The sequence below is a fragment of the Ictalurus punctatus genome, chromosome 20 (genome assembly GCF_001660625.3).
Source record: "Ictalurus punctatus breed USDA103 chromosome 20, Coco_2.0, whole genome shotgun sequence".
NCBI classification, from domain to species: domain Eukaryota; kingdom Metazoa; phylum Chordata; class Actinopteri; order Siluriformes; family Ictaluridae; genus Ictalurus; species Ictalurus punctatus.
Window position 1 is genome coordinate 18,737,992 of NC_030435.2, and position 19,735 is coordinate 18,757,726.

Below are 19,735 nucleotides of genomic sequence, written 5' to 3' on the forward strand. Positions count from 1 at the left end.
GGTTAAAGAAGAATACAGTTCATGTTTTGGAACGGCCAAGTCAAAGTTCTGACCTTAATCCAATAGAAATGTGGACATCTGAATCTGAATCAATCTGAAGCAAGCAGTTCATGTGAGGAAATCCACCAACATCCCAGAGCTGAAGCTGTTCTGTACTGAGGAACGGACTAAAATTCCTCCAAGCCGATGTGCAGGACTGATCAACAGTTACCGGAAACGTTTAGTTGCAGTTATTGCTTCACAAGGGGGTCACACCACATACTGAAAGGTTCAACGGTTCACATACTTTTACCACTCACAGATATGTAATATTGGAGCATTTTCCTCAATGAATAAATGACCAAGTGTAATATTTTTCATGTCATTTGTTTAATTGGGTTCTCTCTGTCTACTTTTAGGACTTGTTGGAAAATCCGATGATGTTTTAGGTCATATTTATGCAGAAATATATAGAAAATTCTAAAGGGTTCACAAACTTTCAAGCACCACTGTACATGGACTTTACTCTCTTACCAGCTCCAGATGAGGCACTATACAGTCTCTCTGCTAAGAAGTTTTAACCAGTGCACTGATTCCTGTTCTGCTCAGCAAAAACACAAGTTGAGAGGGGAATCCGAGAGAAAGAACAGATTTGTAGAATTTGTGAGATAAATAATAACATCAAGTCTTTTTTTTTTTTTTGCTATGATACATACAGTATATATTTAAACATGTACAATATTTCTTCAAACAAGATGAACCAAAGCTGACAATACATTCTGGGCGATTCAACCAATGAACCCAGTACACGATTGTCACTGAAATACACAGCGTGAATAAATAATACACTACACTGATCGTATTTACAATATAAACAAACAATATCAAAAAACAAAGTGCCAAAAAAAGCTTTGGATCCTTTGAACATGGCACATAATATGCAATGATGCTATGGTTGGCATGTGTAACTCTGCTCATTACCATATTACAACTGATTTACACAATAAAATAACATTTAGATTCTTGATTCTTGCCCCGATGGTGTCCACTCACGCGTTTCGGCACACGTCAATAAGAAATGGAAAGCATTACAACAACATACACAGAAGGTCCTGCGCAAAAGCTGGAAAATGATACCGAAGGGCACAGAGGCCAAAGTAAGAGAGAAGAATGTGAGCTGGCTTCATTTACAACACACACTTCAGTTAGAAGACGGTTGGACAATATACTGTACTCTTCCAGTAGTTGAAAAAGCCTGGTCAGGTAAACAAACATTTGTTGAAATATACAAGCTGACCACATACACACACACACACACACACACACACACACACACACATGCACATGTGTGCACTGCACTGCTAGTGCTGTACACACACTGAGCATCCACTTTTTCCAAAAAAAAAAAAAAAATCCAAAAGGATGTCCGTGTCGTCTGATAGTTAGCACAGCTAGCCTGAGTTCAGATACTCCAAAGCCACTTCATAGCAGAACTTGTACTGATCCTGCAAAAAACAACACAGAACAAAACAAACACGCACAGAAACATTCAGTTATTCAGATTACGATTATTTGAAATTGGACAAATGCTGACTTACTGTATGCATTTTCATACAGTATTTTTACTTTTTCTATATAATTATGTAAAGTAGAACCTGTTTATTACATTAAAGAACAGTCTAATAATGTTCTATATTAGCTGTAAAAAATTGTTAGAAGGCAGACATCATGGGGTGTGGTTAGGTGATAGCCAATCAAATCACCTCTCGAATGTGACATTGTGGTGCTCTTGTACAATCAGATGTAACTCGTACATACTGTGCACTATATAGCCAAAGGTTTGTGGACACCTGACCATCACACCCATAAGTGTGGCCATGTAGTGTATTTTAGTGAAAAAAATGATTTATTACAGTAAAGTTTGATTTTCAGTTAGTTTTGTAACACATTATGTTTTCTATTCTTTGTACATTTATAATGTGATGTGTTAACAGCATCTCCTTATGCTTATTTGAAACAGATAAAGTAATTCAATGAGCTGAATTTAGTTAGTAACTCAGTGAAAAGTTCTCTTTATATTGCTGTTATGTTGCTGTAGGGTGTGACTCATAGTGAATCTTTACCAGGCTCTACTGAGATTAGTTAGTATGCTGTGCTATGTTTGGTGTCAGTATGCTGTGCTATGTTTGGTGGGATGAGAATTTTAAGCCATTAGGCTGTAATTTGGTGGGATTGGTGGGATGAGTAAAGTAAAATAGCAGGCTATGATGTGATTGTTGGGATTAATGGGTCAGCACTATAATTAGTGAGTCAGCGGGCATTGCTGTGATTATTGGGATTAATGGGTCAGCAGGCATTGCTGTGATTATTGGGATTAATGGGTCAGCAGGCATTGCTGTGATTATTGGGATTAATGGTCAGCAGGCATTGCTGTGATTATTGGGATTAATGGTCAGCAGGCATTGCTGTGATTATTGGGATTAATGGTCAGCAGGCATTGCTGTGATTATTGGGATTAATGGTCAGCAGGCATTGCTGTGATTATTGGGATTAATGGTCAGCAGGCATTGCTGTGATTATTGGGATTAATGGTCAGCAGGCATTGCTGTGATTATTGGGATTAATGGGTCAGCAGGCATTGCTGTGATTATTGGGATTAATGGTCAGCAGGCATTGCTGTGATTATTGGGATTAATGGGTCAGCAGGCATTGCTGTGATTATTGGGATTAATGGTCAGCAGGCATTGCTGTGATTATTGGGATTAATGGTCAGCAGGCATTGCTGTGATTATTGGGATTAATGGTCAGCAGGCATTGCTGTGATTATTGGGATTAATGGTCAGCAGGCATTGCTGTGATTATTTGGATTAATGGGTCAGCAGGCATTGCTGTGATTAGTAGGATTAATGGTCAGCAGGCATTGCTGTGATTATTGGGATTAATGGGTCAGCAGGCATTGCTGTGATTATTGGGATTAATGGGTCAGCAGACATTGCTGTGATTATTGGGATTAATGGGTCAGCAGACATTGCTGTGATTATTGGGATTAATGGGTCAGCAGGCACTGCTGTGATTATTGGGATTAATGGGTCAGCAGGCATTGCTATGATTATTGGGATTAATGGGTCAGCAGGCACTGCTGTAATTATTGGGATTAATGGGTCAGCAGGCATTGCTATGATTATTGGGATTAATGGGTCAGCAGGCACTGCTGTAATTATTGGGATTAATGGGTCAGCAGGCATTGCTGTGATTATTGGGATTAATGGGTCTGTGTTGTGTTTAGTATATTTAGTGACTCAGCATGTTGTTCTGTAACTTGTGGGAATTATGGTTCAGCAGGTTGTTGAGTAGAGCAGGACAATCAGTCAGTTGTATTTAGTAAGTCAAGTTTAAGAATACTACTTATAATGTTGCTACATTACTGGAGAGCGACACTGTTCACAAAACTGGGCTGTAAGAAATAGGACATGACTTTAAAGGCTTTGCTTAAAGTGAAGAAATTACTGTTTAGCTATTAGCACAATTCTGAATGAAAGTGGGTTTAAAAACACCAGTGCATCAGCAGATTTCAAATGCCACACCTGCAACTGTCCCAACCGTATTAAGTTATTCTGTGAGCTTGTGCCACTGAAGTGTGTGTGTGTGTGTGTGTGTGTGTGTGTGTGAATACTTTACCAATAAGTCCACCATGTTGGGTTTGTTGTTCCGCAGAGTTTTGACTGCATGGAACACGTCAACCGAGCGCTGGTGTCGCAACATCTCACTCACGATACTGATGGCGCAGAATGTTCCGCTCCGTCCGCCTCCATTTCTGACACACACACATCAATGAACGCACACACACAACATTGAACACACACAGGCCACAAGTCAGTAATCAAATAAGAATAAAAAGAACATCCAGGCAGTTGATTTGTTTATTCAGTTAGGCATGTCATCTTTGTGAGGTATTTAAACTTAGGTATTAACCGCAGTACAAAAAAATGTTTTTCAAATAAAATATGCATTTTGTTTATCTAAGAATAAACCACATGTCCACATTAATATCAAAGCTGTTACGGAGTTACATGCTCACACACGCTACACTTTCTACATTTATAATTATAATTATAATAATTATCCAGGCCTAGGGACTCAGCACTGTAATTAACACACTAACTCATCACCTAATTATCAAGGCTTTCTTTAATTTTCTAGCGTAAAGGAAATGCAAAAGTACTGGTGCAACTCCATGTAGTGAGTGAATATTGACACTAGAGGGCGATGTTTATCTTTGTACTGAACAGAGAAACATGGCCTGAAAAGACATCTCTGGCTTTCAACCATCTGATGGATTAATTAATTGTTAATTAATGCTCTAATGATTATTGATCTGTTTTCATGCAGTTGGAGACGAGAGAACAGAAAGACTGATTTGATATGCTCAGAATAGTCTCGACATGATGAGGCTAATATGTAAGGTTAGAGAAACAAAGAAGAATGGTGGAAGAGAATGAATTATGTACTACTGTGCGTCCATAGGCATGTTGGTAGTAGTGCGTGTCAAGTGTGACTGTGAGTGTTTCTGTGTGTGTGTGTGTGTGTAACTCACAGGCAGTGCACCACAGTGCGTCCCTCTCCTCCATCGTATTCTTCTTGCCACTTGTCCACCTGGTGAATGAGTTTGAGGAAGGAGCGTTTGGACATGGGTGTGTCTCGGTACATGGGCCAGCCTAAGAACTGGAACTGCTGCACCATACGATAGCCATCTTGAGGCTGCAACGCACACACACATACACACACACACAATCTGTAAGTCAGTAGGAAGTTTGTATGCACTAAGTCCTGTGTTGTGTTAACTAAGGCTGTGCTGTGATTAGTGGGATGAGGAAGTCAGCAGGCTGTGCTGTGATTAGTGGGATTAGTACGTCAGAAGGTTATGCTGGGATTAGTGGGACTAGTAAATCAGATGGTTGTGCTGTGATTAGTGGGATTAGTAAATCAGATGGTTGTGCTGTGATTAGTGGGATTAGTAAATTAGATGGCTGTGCTGTGATTAGTGGGATTAGTAAATCAGACGGTTGTGCTGTGATTAGTGGGATTAGTAAATCAGATGGTTGTGCTGTGATTAGTGGGAGGAGGAAGTCAGCAGGTTATGCTGTGATTAGTGGTAGCAAATAAGTCAGCAGGCTGCACAATGATGAATAAAGTAAGCGAGCTGTCAGTGCGGTTATTGGTGGGATGAGTAAAGTGAATCAGCAAGCTATGCTGTGATTGGTGGGATGAGTAAAGTTAAGTCAGCTGGCAGTTCTGTGATTAGAGTTGTGAATTAATCAAGTCAGCAGGGGTGGTAAAGGGATATATCAGTCAATCAAGCAGTAATTGGTAGGATAAGTAAAGTATATCAGCAGGTTGTGATTGGTGTGGTCATGGACATCCTGTAAGATGCTTAACTTTCAGCAAGTAAGGTGACGTGGAGAAATAAGCCTCTCTCTATGTGTGTGTGTGTGTGTGTGTGTAAAACTCACCCGGGCAGCGTTGTAAATGCGGAATATTCTGCTGATGATATCCTCTTCAAGATCAGCTGACACAAATTCTACCTGCAGAGGACCATGCCTATGTACCCCATTCTCTGGCCAGTACTGAGGACACAGCTACACACACACACACACACACACACACACACACACACAGACACACACACACACACACACACACACACACACACACACACACACACACACACACACACACAGACACACACAGATTACCATTACACTAGTAGGAATTCTAGCATTAAATTTTGTGAAACATTGCTCTTTTAAACTGTCATTTTTCTCTTTCTCTCAGATGAATGTTACAAACGCTCAGACTGAAATGAAGAACACTATACAATTCAAACAGTAAAACAGAATCAGCAAATGTGCACAAAAAAACAATTCCAACACGTTTTAAAAAATTTATCTGCCGGAGCTTTGAATGCCACAGCGATAGCATGAATAAAGCCATGCAGTCTCACAAAGAATCAGATCTTTGCCTTTTCATTATTTATTCATATATTCAAATCATTTCCCATTTGATCATTTCCATTAGAGATGATCCACACTGGCTACATATTTCATTCTCTGACAACAGGCGCATGATTGCATTGCTTTTTGTAAAGGAATAAGTGATGAGAAGAGGATATGGAGCCTGTGTGAGTGTCTCTTGGCAGAGTGAGGCTGGCTCTTTAGTGTTTGATGTGTAGGTTAGGGAAGGAGGTGGGCTGCAGGGAGAGAGCACTGTTTGCTTTGCTAAGAGCATCAGACACTGTGAATTTACCCAGGCTGGTGCACTGAAGCCAAGTGAAGCACTGATTCAGCACCCACCTGCATGTGTATGCCAAGCTAAAAGCAAGAAATCTGCACGTCACCTGATTTCTATAGTGGATGCGTGAGTGGGATCTCAGCAGGCACTGAGATCCTCCTGCTCCAGCATTATGCCCATCTCTTTTCATGTCAGAGCTCCAATACCACCCATGTTCACTCTCCTCTCAAAGGGCCATATTCAGAGATCAAAGTTACAAAGGCACAGTGATAGTTTAATACAGAAATGTGAACATTGGTATTCAGACCTCAAACTATTGAAACTACATAACTTATACATAAGTGCTGGTCAGAAGTTATCAGAGTTACGCATACACTTCGGGATTTTGGCTGCGTTAAGTTACATCTCTGAATACGGCCCAAAGTAACAACTGACAACACCAGATAACATACACAGATCAGCCATAACATTAAAACCACTGACAGGTGACGTGAACATTGATTATCTCGTTACAACGGCACCTGTCAAGTGGTGGGATATATTAAGCAGCAAGTCAACATTCAGTTCTCAAAGTTGATGTGTTGGAAGCAGGATAAATGGACAAGCGTAAAGATCTGAGCCTTTGACAAGGGCCAAATTGTGAAGGCTAGACGACTGGGTCAGAGCATCTCCAAAACTTGTAGGGTGTTCCTGGTATGCAGTACCTACCAAAAGTGGTCCAAGGAAGGTCAACCGGTGATCCAGCCATAGGTTCCCAAGGCTCATTTATGCGTGTGGGGAGTGAAGGCTAGGAAAAGAGCTACTGTAGCATGAATTGCTGAAAAAGTTAATGCTGGCTATGATAGAAAGGTGTCAGAACACACATAGCATCGCAGTTTGCTCCACATCGGGCTACACAGCTGCAGACCGGTCAGATTTCCCATGACAATGGAAGAAGGTGGCCTGGTCTGATGAATCAATTTCTTGTACATCATTTGGACAGCTGGGTGCGTGTACGTCGTCGGACCAAGTTCAAGTACATCCCTTCACTGCAACGGTATTCCCTAATGTCAGTGGCCTCATTCAGTAGGATAATGCGCCCTGCCACACTGCAAAAATTGTTCAGGAATGGTTTGAGGAACATGACTAAGAATTCAAGGTGTTGACTTGGCCTCCAAATTCCTCAGACCTTAGTCCGATCGAGCATCTGTGGGATGTGCTGTACAAACAAGTGCGAGGCCCCACCTGCTGCTACTGTCTTGGTGCCAGATACCACAGCACACCTTCAGAGATCTTATGGAGTCCATGTTTCAACGGATCAGAGTCGTTTTGGTGGCACAAGTGGGATCTACATAATGTTAGGCAGGTGGTGTAAGTCTGCTCAAATCCAGAAAAGACACTATTGACAAAGTAGGATAGTACCTTGGATAGAATACCTGGCAATGGAAGTTCAAAAGTTCCAGCAGTGTTTACATGGGGAAAGTTAATGCAGCTGCTTATGTCGACTTTGTGGGTGCCACATTCAGATTATACAATCATCTGCAGTACCTGTGTGTAACTCACACCTCCAAGGTTGTGTGATTTTTCTTGAGTAGAAACATTTGAGATGGGGATTTAGACCACTGCCTTGAAACAAAAACACTTGCCTTTAAACCCCCCACAAAAAAAAAAAAACAGCGATAGAAAATGCAGACTGAAGAGGAAATAGCATTTTATTCAACATGGCTTCCATCTTTATGAATCTGCAGCTCATAAAATAGCACTTGATCCAGCAAATCATATTATTTTGCATTTGATTTTTTTACAACTTAATAACATGAGATTCTGAAAAGAGGTCATGAAATCTTTATGTGCGGGATAAAAGCTGTTTTATCAAAATATACTAAATCTATCCAAATGTTCTTTTTGTTACAGCTGTCAATTTTTTTTCCCCCAAACTGGACACTGTCCCAGTTCTAATTTTGACTTTATGCTTGGATGAATAGTTGGAGCATCTGAGCTGGTGTATGTGTTTACAAGTGAGGGAGGAAAATGAGAGACATGGAGAGAGTGAAATATTGACTTATTAATTTAGAGTGTGTGTGGTATATGTGTATGCCCCTGGTACCTAGACTTCATAGTCTCAGTGGCTACAGTTAGAATTTTGAATGAAAGACTCCTTAGTGTGAGAAGAGGGGCAAAGTGGGAGAGAGTGGTGCAGGAGATGAGTTTTGGTGGGATGCAGGAAGAGATGGTGGGATTCTGTGCCTCCCTCTTAGCTTTGATTCTGGGGTTTTATGACAGAGCCTCAGGCTGCTACCCTCATAGAGTCTGCTACTCTCTCTCTCACACACACACACAGGATTGCACATTCATGCAGAGTCACGAACACGGACACACCGAACTCTTTCACACTCTTGCACAAATACACACTGGAGTCTATGTCTACACAGCGCATATAGAGGTACCTCAACTAGTCATTCATTTTTAATTATTCTGTCTGGATACTCGCTTGATGTCTCACATGAATAATTACATTTCTTTCATCACACGCCGTATTTCCACAGATATAATCTTTATCAAGTCATAGATTAATGTCAATAATGTAAATTAATGTAATTACCAAACCAACAACCAGAGATAATGTGTTTAAAGGAACCCTTGAGGCATTGCACATACAGTATGTTATGGCTTAGGTGGGTCTGCTCATTATGCGTAAGTTGTGCTAGAGAGATTTTGAATTCTTGAATCTGATTGGTCGGAAAGAACAGCAGGTAGCTCTGGCTGCTTGACATTAAGATTGATATTAATGCACTCAGTCTAAGATGTTAGCGTTTCCATAGCAACAACTAACACAGGGACTTGTATGGTTGGTACTCCACATAAACTTTATTTTAAGATTTAACAACTGTGTCTAATTGTTGATATATTAATGTTTTCTGTGTTTATTTAGCATTTTTGGAAGGAGTCTCCTGTGACAGCACTTTATAACAGTCAGAGATGGTGCCAAAGGTGTAACTTTAGGTTTTCCCTCAGAGGGAAGTATTAAAGATGGAGAGCTTTGAGGTTTCTTGGTAACATGACAAGCTGCAAAAAAAAGAAAAGAAAAAAAAAAAGAAAAAAGTGGCTGGTGCTTTTATAACATGGATCTAACTCGTTTTGTGGATCTAACTTGTTTCGCAGACAATCCTCGACATGAAACGTGAATATACTGTAAATGCATAAAAAGTATGACGTCTTTTTATTTTGATGTATTTTTTAATAACTAAGAAATTGTTCAAATTGACAAACTGCTGTGGTGCAAGAGGAAAAATAACACTTTGGGTATCGGAAAATAATCAACTCTGGGGTGTTAACAGTAACTGCTCTTCATGTCGGGCCCCATCATCACACCATCCTGGTGTTGATTACTTTCCTACAGCAGCACGTTTTATTCCCATAATTAACACGTGGGCACGTAAAAAGCAAATAAATGTGCCAGTCATCGTCCATCCATCCATCAATTCATCCATCCAATTGTCCTCACCTGTGCAGGATCCACATCATTGAGCATAACAATGGATGTGCAGTGATAGTCCAGCACCAGCCTCCAGAAATCTTTCACTGTGTTTGGCAAAGGATGCTGGGTAACAATAAATGCAGAAGGCTGCTTATAACTCTGTTGAAAGAGCGAGGGAGGGAAAGGGAAGGAGAAAAAGAGGTCGGGATGAAACATGGGAAGCAAAATATATATACAGTAGATACGTTAAAGGATGGACTGCATAATGTCATCCCAATATGTCCATATTACTATTAATTCATTTGATGTGACAGAACATTTGGCCAACCACTTGGCTAGCTCTGAATCAGTAGTATATGTGGTAGTGTTACAGACCACAAGCTACGTATCTCATTGCCACAAATTATTCTGTTGTGACCAGGAGATCCCAAAGTCATGGCCATGAACTGTGTAACTTGAGTCCATGACTCAATATGTTGTGGCAACAACATACCTAATACATTCGCTCCAGTTAATTATTTAATTGATGAAAAAGTCTATTCACTTTGAGAAGGTGACACGGGTTAATGCTATATCCATGTCAGTGCCTCCAGTACGTCCTTTATGTGTCATTCCAAGATTGAACTAAAGTGTAAGATTATTAATCATCTCCATGACAAGGTCACAGCGTCTAATTCGACTGATTTCTCTCTGTCTCGCTGAGACTATTTTGTGGCCATCAAATTGATCTTGAAAAACCACAAGAAGCATAATTCGTGACCTCAATATATTAATTTGTGGCCACATCTTATTAAAAAATAACCAGCATGTCAGCTCACTGTACAAGTACTTTCACTGAGATGAATATCTGTGCTCCTGCTGCTGGTTTCAGTAGTTCTGAGAGAAAGAAAGAGAATGTGAGAAGAGTAGATGTGAGAGGTTTGGGCTTTCTCACATCCATGAGTGCAGCGTTGATGTAGTTGCTGCTTTCTCCGTCAATGGTGATGAGGAAGGGCAGGCAGCGGTCAGGAGGCAGCACATCCATGCAACGGTTCTTCTCATGGTTCCGTGGCAGTAGTGCAATGCTGCAGTCCTCTACGCGCAGTGTGGGGGTCACCATGTTCAGTGTCTGTATAACACACACACACACACACGTTCACACAAATCATAGTGTAACTAACTATACTTGTATAATATACTATACTTGTATAATAATAAAGTTACACTGGAGTAGTCGTGGCCTTCAAGCAAGACTGCTCTGAAATGTTTGAGCTCTAGCACTTTTATTTATTTATTTATTTTGTAGTTTACAGTAATTCTTATTTCAAAATCGGACAAAAGCAAAAAATAAATAAATACAAATAAAAATAAAAAAATGAAGCCAAATATTATGAACAATAGTTAATCTCCATTAATCCTAATACTCTGAACTACAAGTTTCAGTTAAAGATGGTGGTTCTGTTCTCAGCAAACGGTCACATCAATTTCAATACATGAGAAGGATCTGCTTGAATTTTGTTCACTGTCATATTACTGAAGTAATAACAAGCGTCTAACCCTAACCCTTAATCTTTCATACACGTTGAGTCATCAGATTGTTGCAAATCTGTTTTTGCGACCATGCTGGTGCAAAGATATAAGATTTTATCAGGTTTTTTTTTTTTGGATGCTCATTCCCAAACTTCACTGAATCCGCTTCCCTCTTACCCTAAACTCCTCTTTGATTGGACTGGTGTTGGTTTGGGGATCCAATCGGTTCATGTCATAGTACACAGAACGGAGTTGATTGGCAGGAATGGTGGTGTCTCCGCAAAGACACGCCTCCAGAATGGCATCATGGATAAAGACATATTGCTCCTGAAAGAACAGAATGTACAATTAAAATGTTTCAGTAACCAGCCCTCTAATTACTTTAGTTAAAGGATCAGTATGTGCATTATACTGTAGAGCAAAATGCTACTATTGATGGGCGATGAAACCGTAATTAACATTAATTATCATTATGGATGGTACATCCAAGAAAATGAAGAAATTCATCTATTTAAGCGTAAGAATATGTGGGTTTTTGTTGTGAAATGTATCTAATACACTGGAGTCATTGTAAAACACAAACAGTCAAATAAGAAAAAAAAATAAAAAGTGCTGTGGCCTGGAAATCCACAATTAATGGATCAAAATATTGTGTGGAAAATTTTCACCTCCCTCATCTTTATTGTTAGTTACCCTGGGACTCTTTGTAATGTTTTATTTGGGTACTTACAACACATTATTTTGCATTTTTTGAAAAGAATGAGGCTTATGTCAAAATCCATTCAGTGACATTTGAGTGATTTATCTTTTAATGAAAGGGAGAAGAGAGTAAAATGATCACTGTGGATATTATTTTTTAATCCTTATCTCACAAGCAATTAGTTCGTTTTTACTAACACATTCATAACCCTTTGGAAAAGTGGCACAAGTTGTACATAACGCGTTATAACAGTGTTATAAATTTGCGAATTAACCACTTTACTTTCGAGGGCATTAAAAATCCTTAATCACAAGAGCTCTACAAAAACAAAAGTTGTAAATGTAATGCTGCTACTTGTACCGAAGCAATTTTCTTAGCGAGGAAATGAAATCGAGATATATACACCGACATGCATTTCGCCAATCTACAAAAATAGTTCGGATTTATTCGCAACATGTCAGCGGAGACAAGATACGTGAGGTCACATCCCATTTCCCCATTCACCAACAGACGATTCAGTGCTTTGATGGAAATCACTGTTGAAGTGACATTTGGAGACAATCTGGCCTTGTCACTTTTGACTAAATCATGACACAGGGTCAGCGCGTCTGTAATTAATGTGCCTGCCAGAGTAGCTAATGATCTTTGACCTTTTAGTTGCCGTGGCCAATCAGAGCACAGCTGGGATCTCAATCAACCTCAAAACAACCAAATGTAAAAAAAAACAAAAAAAACAAAAACAAAAAAAAATACGTGTGTTCACTTCTTAATGAGAATCATCGGATTTGCAACACAAATCACTTTCCGTTGTGGCAAATTACCAAAGACAGTTTGAACATGAGCATAAAAAGGTAAGAAGTGTCCGCAGGGTGAGGGGGCAATGTCAACATGTACAAACACCTGTGAGGGAAAATGCACACACACACACACACACACACACACACACACACACACACACACACACACACACACACACACACACACACACACACACACACACACACACACACACACACAGTTTGAAGGTCACTGAACTTGTGGAGGATGAATCAGAGATGCTTTGCCTGCGTAGTTACTCAAACCCCAATCCAGATGTCATCTATGAAACATTTGCCCATTAAATCCAATGATGCTTGTGATCTAAACGGAATTACAGGGAAATGGTGCATTCAGCTAGTCTACAGCTCAGTCCAGATGGTCTGTGTTCAGAAAAGCAAAGAGTTCTTCAGCACAAAATTGTTGAGAGCAGTAGATTCGCAGTAATATTCGCCCATAGCTATTCCCGTGTCTTTATGGCACTTATAACCACCTGATTTGTGTCACAATCTAAGTCTTGATTGGCTCTTAAACAGGCAGGAAGTACTGAGAGTGTCTTGATGATTGTCTAAAAAAAGAGACATAGCGGCTTTAAACAGGAACAGGAACAGGCCATGAACGGATAACCACGCGGTTTACAGACTATTTGACAGACTACAGACTACGTTCTAATTCACATAAGTGCTCTCTTGCTTGACTGCCCTACATTTCTCTCGCCCTCTCTCTCTCCTTAATCTTATTATCTCCTCCTGTCCCCGCTGTCACTCCATATTTCTGTCTTATACTTTTTCTGTCATCTGCGTTTACCCGGAAAGGCTTACAAAATCAAGACACCGTTATTTAACAGGAGGTTATTTAACGAGTACCTCAGTCTGGACCATGTTGACCCGGCGAGATCGCAGCTCTCGGACACAGTTATAGATGTCGACCACGCCCTCCCGCTCAGCCATGTCCAACATTATGTCAATCACGATGAAACAGCCTGTCCGGCCCGCCCCCGCGCTGCAGAAAGAACAATCACAAAAATGTAATGTCGCTTGTGGAAAGAGTTATGAAAACCAAACATAAGGTGAAGTTTAAAAACTTTAAAAACGGATAAAATAAAGGCTTTGAGAGGATCCCACCTCTCCTGAAGTACCTGTCTAATGTGCCAGACATAAGATGTAAAGTGCAGTTTCAATTATCACTATCTACTGTGCACATATTACCAGAAAGAAATGTACTGTTTGTGCAGGTTATGTTTTAGAGAATGTAACTGGTGTTAGGTTATGAAAATATAGGTTTAATGTCAACTATAAGGCTAAAGAATTACATACAATATAGTAGTGATATATATGTATGTGTATATATATATATATATATATATATATATATATATATATATATATATATATATATATATATATATATATATAAATATAAATATATATTAGATTATTAGCCAGCTAATAAATGTGTGCAAAGGTACTTAGATGCCGACTGCCTTTTTAACATTATTAAAATTATTTTAATTATTTGAAGGTTCCTTTTATGCCTTGTGCATTTTTACATTAAGTTCTAAACCCCAGAATATAATCAGACTGTATTTTTGTCTGTTGAGTAAGAAAACAGACTTTCTTCCAAACTTTTGTTTGGAAGAAAGAAAGGTTTTATGTGGCCTCATAAACTGACAAAGAGTGATCCAATTCTCAGGCAGTGTAGGTCTTAATATTTCTTCTTTTTTTTTTTTTTACACAGACGCCTCAAACTGTCTGTTTGGTTCGGCTCCATCAGTTTCACTGTCTCTTGTGCCATGTAAAACTGTTTAAGCCAGTCATCCTGGTGAAGGTTCAGAAACATGTTACAATTCATGAACGCTTGCTTTTTTCAGTTTTTCCATCCATCCATCCATCTTCTACCGCTTACTCCTTTTCAGGGTCATGGGGGAACCTGGAGCCTATCCCAGGGAGCATCGGGCACAAGGCAGGGTACACCCTGGACAGGGTGCCAATCACACACAATCACACACACACCCATTCATACACTACGGACACTTTAGACATGCCAATCAGCCTACCGTGCATGTCTTTGGACTGGGGGAGGAAACCGGAGTACCCGGAGGAAACCCCCGCAGCACAGGGAGAACATGCAAATTCCGCACACACAGGGCCACGGTGGGAATCGAACCCCCGACCCTGGAGGTGTGAGGCGAACGTGCTAACCACTAAGCCTTTCAGAAATATATACATTCATATTTGAATATCATGTTTAATATGATGTGTCAGTGCTATGATATAGAAATGAACTTTAAACAAGGGTACTTTCTCAGTCTCTGTTATTAGTTTAAAGCAGTATCATCTTTATTCACATGTAATATAATAATTATTAATAACTTAATTGTATTACAACGTTACAAAACAAAAATACACTGCCTACAGTAATCACAATCAATCTTGGTAATATTAGATAGGGAGTTAGGCAGGTTGGGATTTGTAGTCTGGCGTGTAAACATGTAAATGTACAATACTTCTGAATGATTTTCAGATTCATACCAAACCTACAAGTACAGAGTAAAAAGATGAAGATTTTATTTCAGTTGAAATGCATATTGATGAATATTCCAACAATACCTCTCATTTTCAATCATGTGACCATTAAACAATGTGATTTAGATAACAAAATAGAGGTAAAGTAATAGAAGAGCTTTATGGGTAGACACTGCTGGATTTGAACCTGCTGTTGATCCCATCTTACTAAATATGGATTATCATCAATCAGCTCCAACTCAGTGGGGTGTCAAAAACACCCATATAACAGAAGTGCTGAACTGGCACTTCTGGGAGAGACAGAGCTCTACTTATTTGTAGTAATTAGCTAATGCTGCATGTCTGTAAAGGTTTTCATTCATTTTCGAAATCTAGAAGTGCAACGCCGCTGGGCTTTTACTGAATACCGAACTTAGAATCACTACAATCAATAACTGTGATGATGTTCACTATTAGGAGTTGAGTAGTACTGATGAAGAGTGTGTTGTGCTAAAACCCCTGTGAATGATTACGGAGCGATGTGCTACCTGCAGTGAACCACAATAGGGCCAGCGTTGGCAGCTGACTTGGCCTTGACTCTGCGGATGAAGCCCAGCAGGCCTGTAGCGTGATATGGCACACCGTGATCTGGCCAGCCTGTGAAGTGAAACTGCTGGATCTCACGAATCTCGTGTGCCCCCCTCTATGAAAAAACAAAACAAAAACAAAAAAACCCGAGAGTGACAGCAGAAACCTTGTTTAACAACGTGAATTCTCTAACATGCATAGCCTGCATGTCCTTGACAATGTTAACTCTATACACTTTTTCCATTATTTTTCTTCTTGTGGAAAAAAAGCATTATGCAGAAAAGCCAGGTTATCTTTGCATCAATCTATTCGGAGACTAGGAGGAAGATTAGAAATTAATGAACGGAGAAAATACTTTGTGGTGTGCAGTCACCCTTCTCTAAAGGCATGCGAGATGGAACATATGTGATCTGATGAAAGATGAGCATGTCTACTTGCATTTGCTACAAATTCATAAAGCCGGTACACGTCACACTGTGGCTTAGGTGTATTCTTCTTCAGCTGCCTCTCAGTAAAGTTTTTGTCTTAAGGCCTGTTTTTTTTCCTTTCTCACTCACCTTCTCCACAGCGAATGTTCTGATGACATACTCAGACAAGAGCTGCGTCTCGATCAGCGTCACCTTCATATCTCTGTATATCTCCGTGTCATCCGGCCAGTACTTACAGCATTTCACCTAATGAGATAAAAATGGGATTAAAACACACATGCAATTAAAATCATTATCAAAATCACTCTTTTATATCATCGCTTTAAATACTCATGTTGCTCAGTGAATACAAGAATTTTATTATGTACTTAGACGGAACATCTACTGTACATTTTAACTATATTTGAACATGTCCTGAAATCTAACTTGTAGCGTATTACTTTCAGACTAACCTTGTTAAAACAGCCACGGCATTAAACAGTGTACTCTGATAAATAATCAGGCCTGGTCTGTCAGTAATAAAGGAATAATAAAGCCGAAGAAGCTTCATTACAAAGCTATAACTCATTGGTGGTAATAATCATATGCATTAGGGATGTAAACGAAATACGGGTTCTAAACAAAATGGAGGCGCACGGTTATAATTTAAAAGAATTCCTTCCATACTTTTGCAACATCCTTAGTAACTGCCTGGTCACAATGGTTTACATTAGACTACGAACCTGAATTAAATTTGTTAGATAATATTGCAGGCAGGAAAAAATAAAAAGAATAACTGCGAGAGCAGGATAAACAAAAAACAAACAAACAAACAAACAAACAAACAACCCAACTAAAAACAAACGGTTTAGGTTAAAATCCAATATACGGATATCTGGAACATGAAACAGATACAGATACAGATAGATCTGAATGTCAGACGGTAAACATACAGTAATTCAACACGAGTGTGTTACAATGGTCCAAAAATCACACTAACATGTTGTAAGTGGATGCTTAGGCTTAGGTCACTTCTGTACTGCAGAACCTTTTTTTTTTTTTTTTTTTTTTTGCTGTAACTCCAGCTAAAGTTCCATACAGATTTCTCAGGTATCGACAAAAACACAATTCACACTGTAATCCTGTTTCATTTGCACGTTAAGCTCCACTAAATGTAATATGACATCCAATACCCTGAGCTCAGGCACAGTGCCTCTTTATGTTCCAATATTGTACTGATAAACATCACACTCTCATACATGACACGGTTAAAGCAGCAATTTGAAAGTGAACGATATTGTTATTACATTAGCAGCACAAAACATCTTAATATCTCATTTGATACAGCAGTAGCTGAAAACAGCTTAATGTCTCTGAAAGGATTTTTTATTTTTTGGGGGGTATCTGAAACACACAGAGCCATGGCAAGATTCAATCTGTCTCTGGTGGCTCTCCGGCGTCATTAAGGCTGGAAATGAGACTGGAGGATGGAGGGACAGTTGAGGAGGAGGAGAGCAAAAGTTGAAGTCCCTTGGTGACACTTGAGATGAGAAATCCACAACCCAAACTGCTCTGTCTCAATCTCCGTCAAGATTACATTAGGCCAGAGCCATTATATTATTCCATCAATTAAGAGCTGTGTGTCTGTGTGTGTGGGTGAGAGAGAGAGAGAGAGAGAGAGAGAGAGAGAGAGTGTGTGGGTGAGAGAAAGAGAGAGAGAGAGAGAGAGAGGTGGGCGTATTATGGACCATGTAGACATGCATGCATGATCATAAATGTTCAAATAAATTGACTGACTAATGCGGTGATGTGTATTTCATAGACTGCGTGTAGAGAATTACAAATTATATGAGATCTCCCTTCTCTCCATCTATTCCTGCTTCCTTTCTTCCTCTCTTGCCATTTCCCCTTCTTTCTCTCCCCCTGTCCCCCTCCCCTGCAGAGCTCATCTGATGGCCTCTGTGAGTGTTTGGTGCAGGATAGAGGCAGATGGGTGGTGGAGGAGCACAGCGGTGGGTTTATAGCTCTCTGTGGAGAACCGCCAGCCCCAACATCCGCCACCAGCAGCAGGACACATTAGATTAGTATCACACACTACCAGCCTGCAGCAGGGCACATCTGCATGGGCAGTACATGCCACCCGCTTGCCCATGGCGACCAGTAATGGTTAAACACTTAAACTTACAGTTCTGCTATCTGTCCTTTTGACAGGACAATCAGTGGTCACCAACCGTGTTCCTGAAGATCTACCTTCCTAAAGACTTGCGCTCTGATCATAATCGTGCTCACTTGACCATCTAATCACTGGCTTACGAAGTTTTTGATCAACTAAAACAGGTGTGTTCGAATTTGTTTGGCGATGAAACCTGCAGGAATATATATCTCAAGGAAAAGGGTTGGTGACCACTGATCTACACTTTATGGTCAAAAGTATGTGGACACCCGATCATCCCATTCCAGCGTCGGTCCCCCTTTGCTGCTCTAATCTTGCTGCTATAATGCTTTCCACTAGACTTTGGAATGTGACTGTGGGGATTCAGGCAAGAATGCCTGGCGTGTAGTCAGTGTTTCCTCGCAAAGGTGTTCAGTGGGGTTGAGGTCAGGTCTCTGTACAGGCCACTCAGTTTCTTACACACCAACCTTCGTAATTATCATTATAGACCTCACTTTGTGCACAGGGCTAAGGTCATGCTGGAACAGGTTTATTTCAACTAAAGGGAACTCTTAATATTACAGCATACAAGGACATTCTTTCAACTTTACGGCAAAAGTTTGGGAAGAACCACAGGTGGATGCGATGGAAAGGTGTCCACATACATTTGCTCATACAGTGTATCTACATTTAGTTTCTCCTCCAAAAGCATTTTGGGGGGAAAATTATGACAAGGAAACCATCAACCTCGTTTATGTTCATTACATATTGCATACACGTACATATTGCATACATATTGCATACATTACAGACTGATCTTCTCAATCACTGCTGATGGCGTGTTACAGATGTGTCACTGAAGCCCGAATGGAGGTCTAAGGAGAGTTTTACTCTGTGTAATCACCTGACACAACTGTCACTGATAACGCTGCATGAATCTACTGTTTGGGCTAGAAAGAAATCAGCCCCGGCCTTACGTCTTCACACCATTTTGTGCATTTTACTTACAAATTTGGTGGTGCTGTTGTGCTTAGTTCCACAAAAGTCCAAAATAATCCACCTTAAGACATTTAACAGCAGATATGATATGATAATATGATTTGGACACCAAAAATGAAACATTATACTCATATCTTTTTTAGTACTTAGCCCGACTAGTGCGTTTATATCAGATTCTTATGGAAAACTGGTTCAGTGTTTGGACTGTCCTGTTTTATGTAACTGTTCTGAGCTGACTGCTTTGTGTGGACAGTGCTGTTTCCAGGCAATGTCAACCTCCCATCGTCCACATGGCTAATTAGAAGCACAGAGATTTGGTTTCCAGTGGCTTGGAGA

At 40.0% G+C, this 19,735-nt stretch overlaps 1 protein-coding gene across 4 annotated transcripts in view; it reads right to left on the bottom strand.

The window, feature by feature from the left end:
• Positions 1 to 401: 401 nt before the first annotated feature.
• LOC108280688 (receptor-type tyrosine-protein phosphatase mu) overlaps positions 402 to 19,735 on the bottom strand; it is a 253,376-nt gene continuing 234,042 nt past the window's right edge. For all 4 annotated transcript variants that reach the window (XM_053673623.1, XM_053673622.1, XM_053673621.1 and 1 more), the window contains 10 exons: positions 16,399 to 16,515; positions 15,802 to 15,956; positions 13,616 to 13,751; positions 11,411 to 11,560; positions 10,659 to 10,832; positions 9,752 to 9,883; positions 5,490 to 5,615; positions 4,574 to 4,737; positions 3,658 to 3,793; positions 402 to 1,484 (listed from right to left, as the gene is read on the bottom strand). In XM_053673623.1, the coding sequence (XP_053529598.1) occupies positions 1,431 to 1,484; positions 3,658 to 3,793; positions 4,574 to 4,737; positions 5,490 to 5,615; positions 9,752 to 9,883; positions 10,659 to 10,832; positions 11,411 to 11,560; positions 13,616 to 13,751; positions 15,802 to 15,956; positions 16,399 to 16,515 (1,344 nt within the window). In that variant the 3' untranslated portion in view covers positions 402 to 1,430. The remainder of the gene's footprint in view (positions 1,485 to 3,657; positions 3,794 to 4,573; positions 4,738 to 5,489; positions 5,616 to 9,751; positions 9,884 to 10,658; positions 10,833 to 11,410; positions 11,561 to 13,615; positions 13,752 to 15,801; positions 15,957 to 16,398; positions 16,516 to 19,735) is intronic.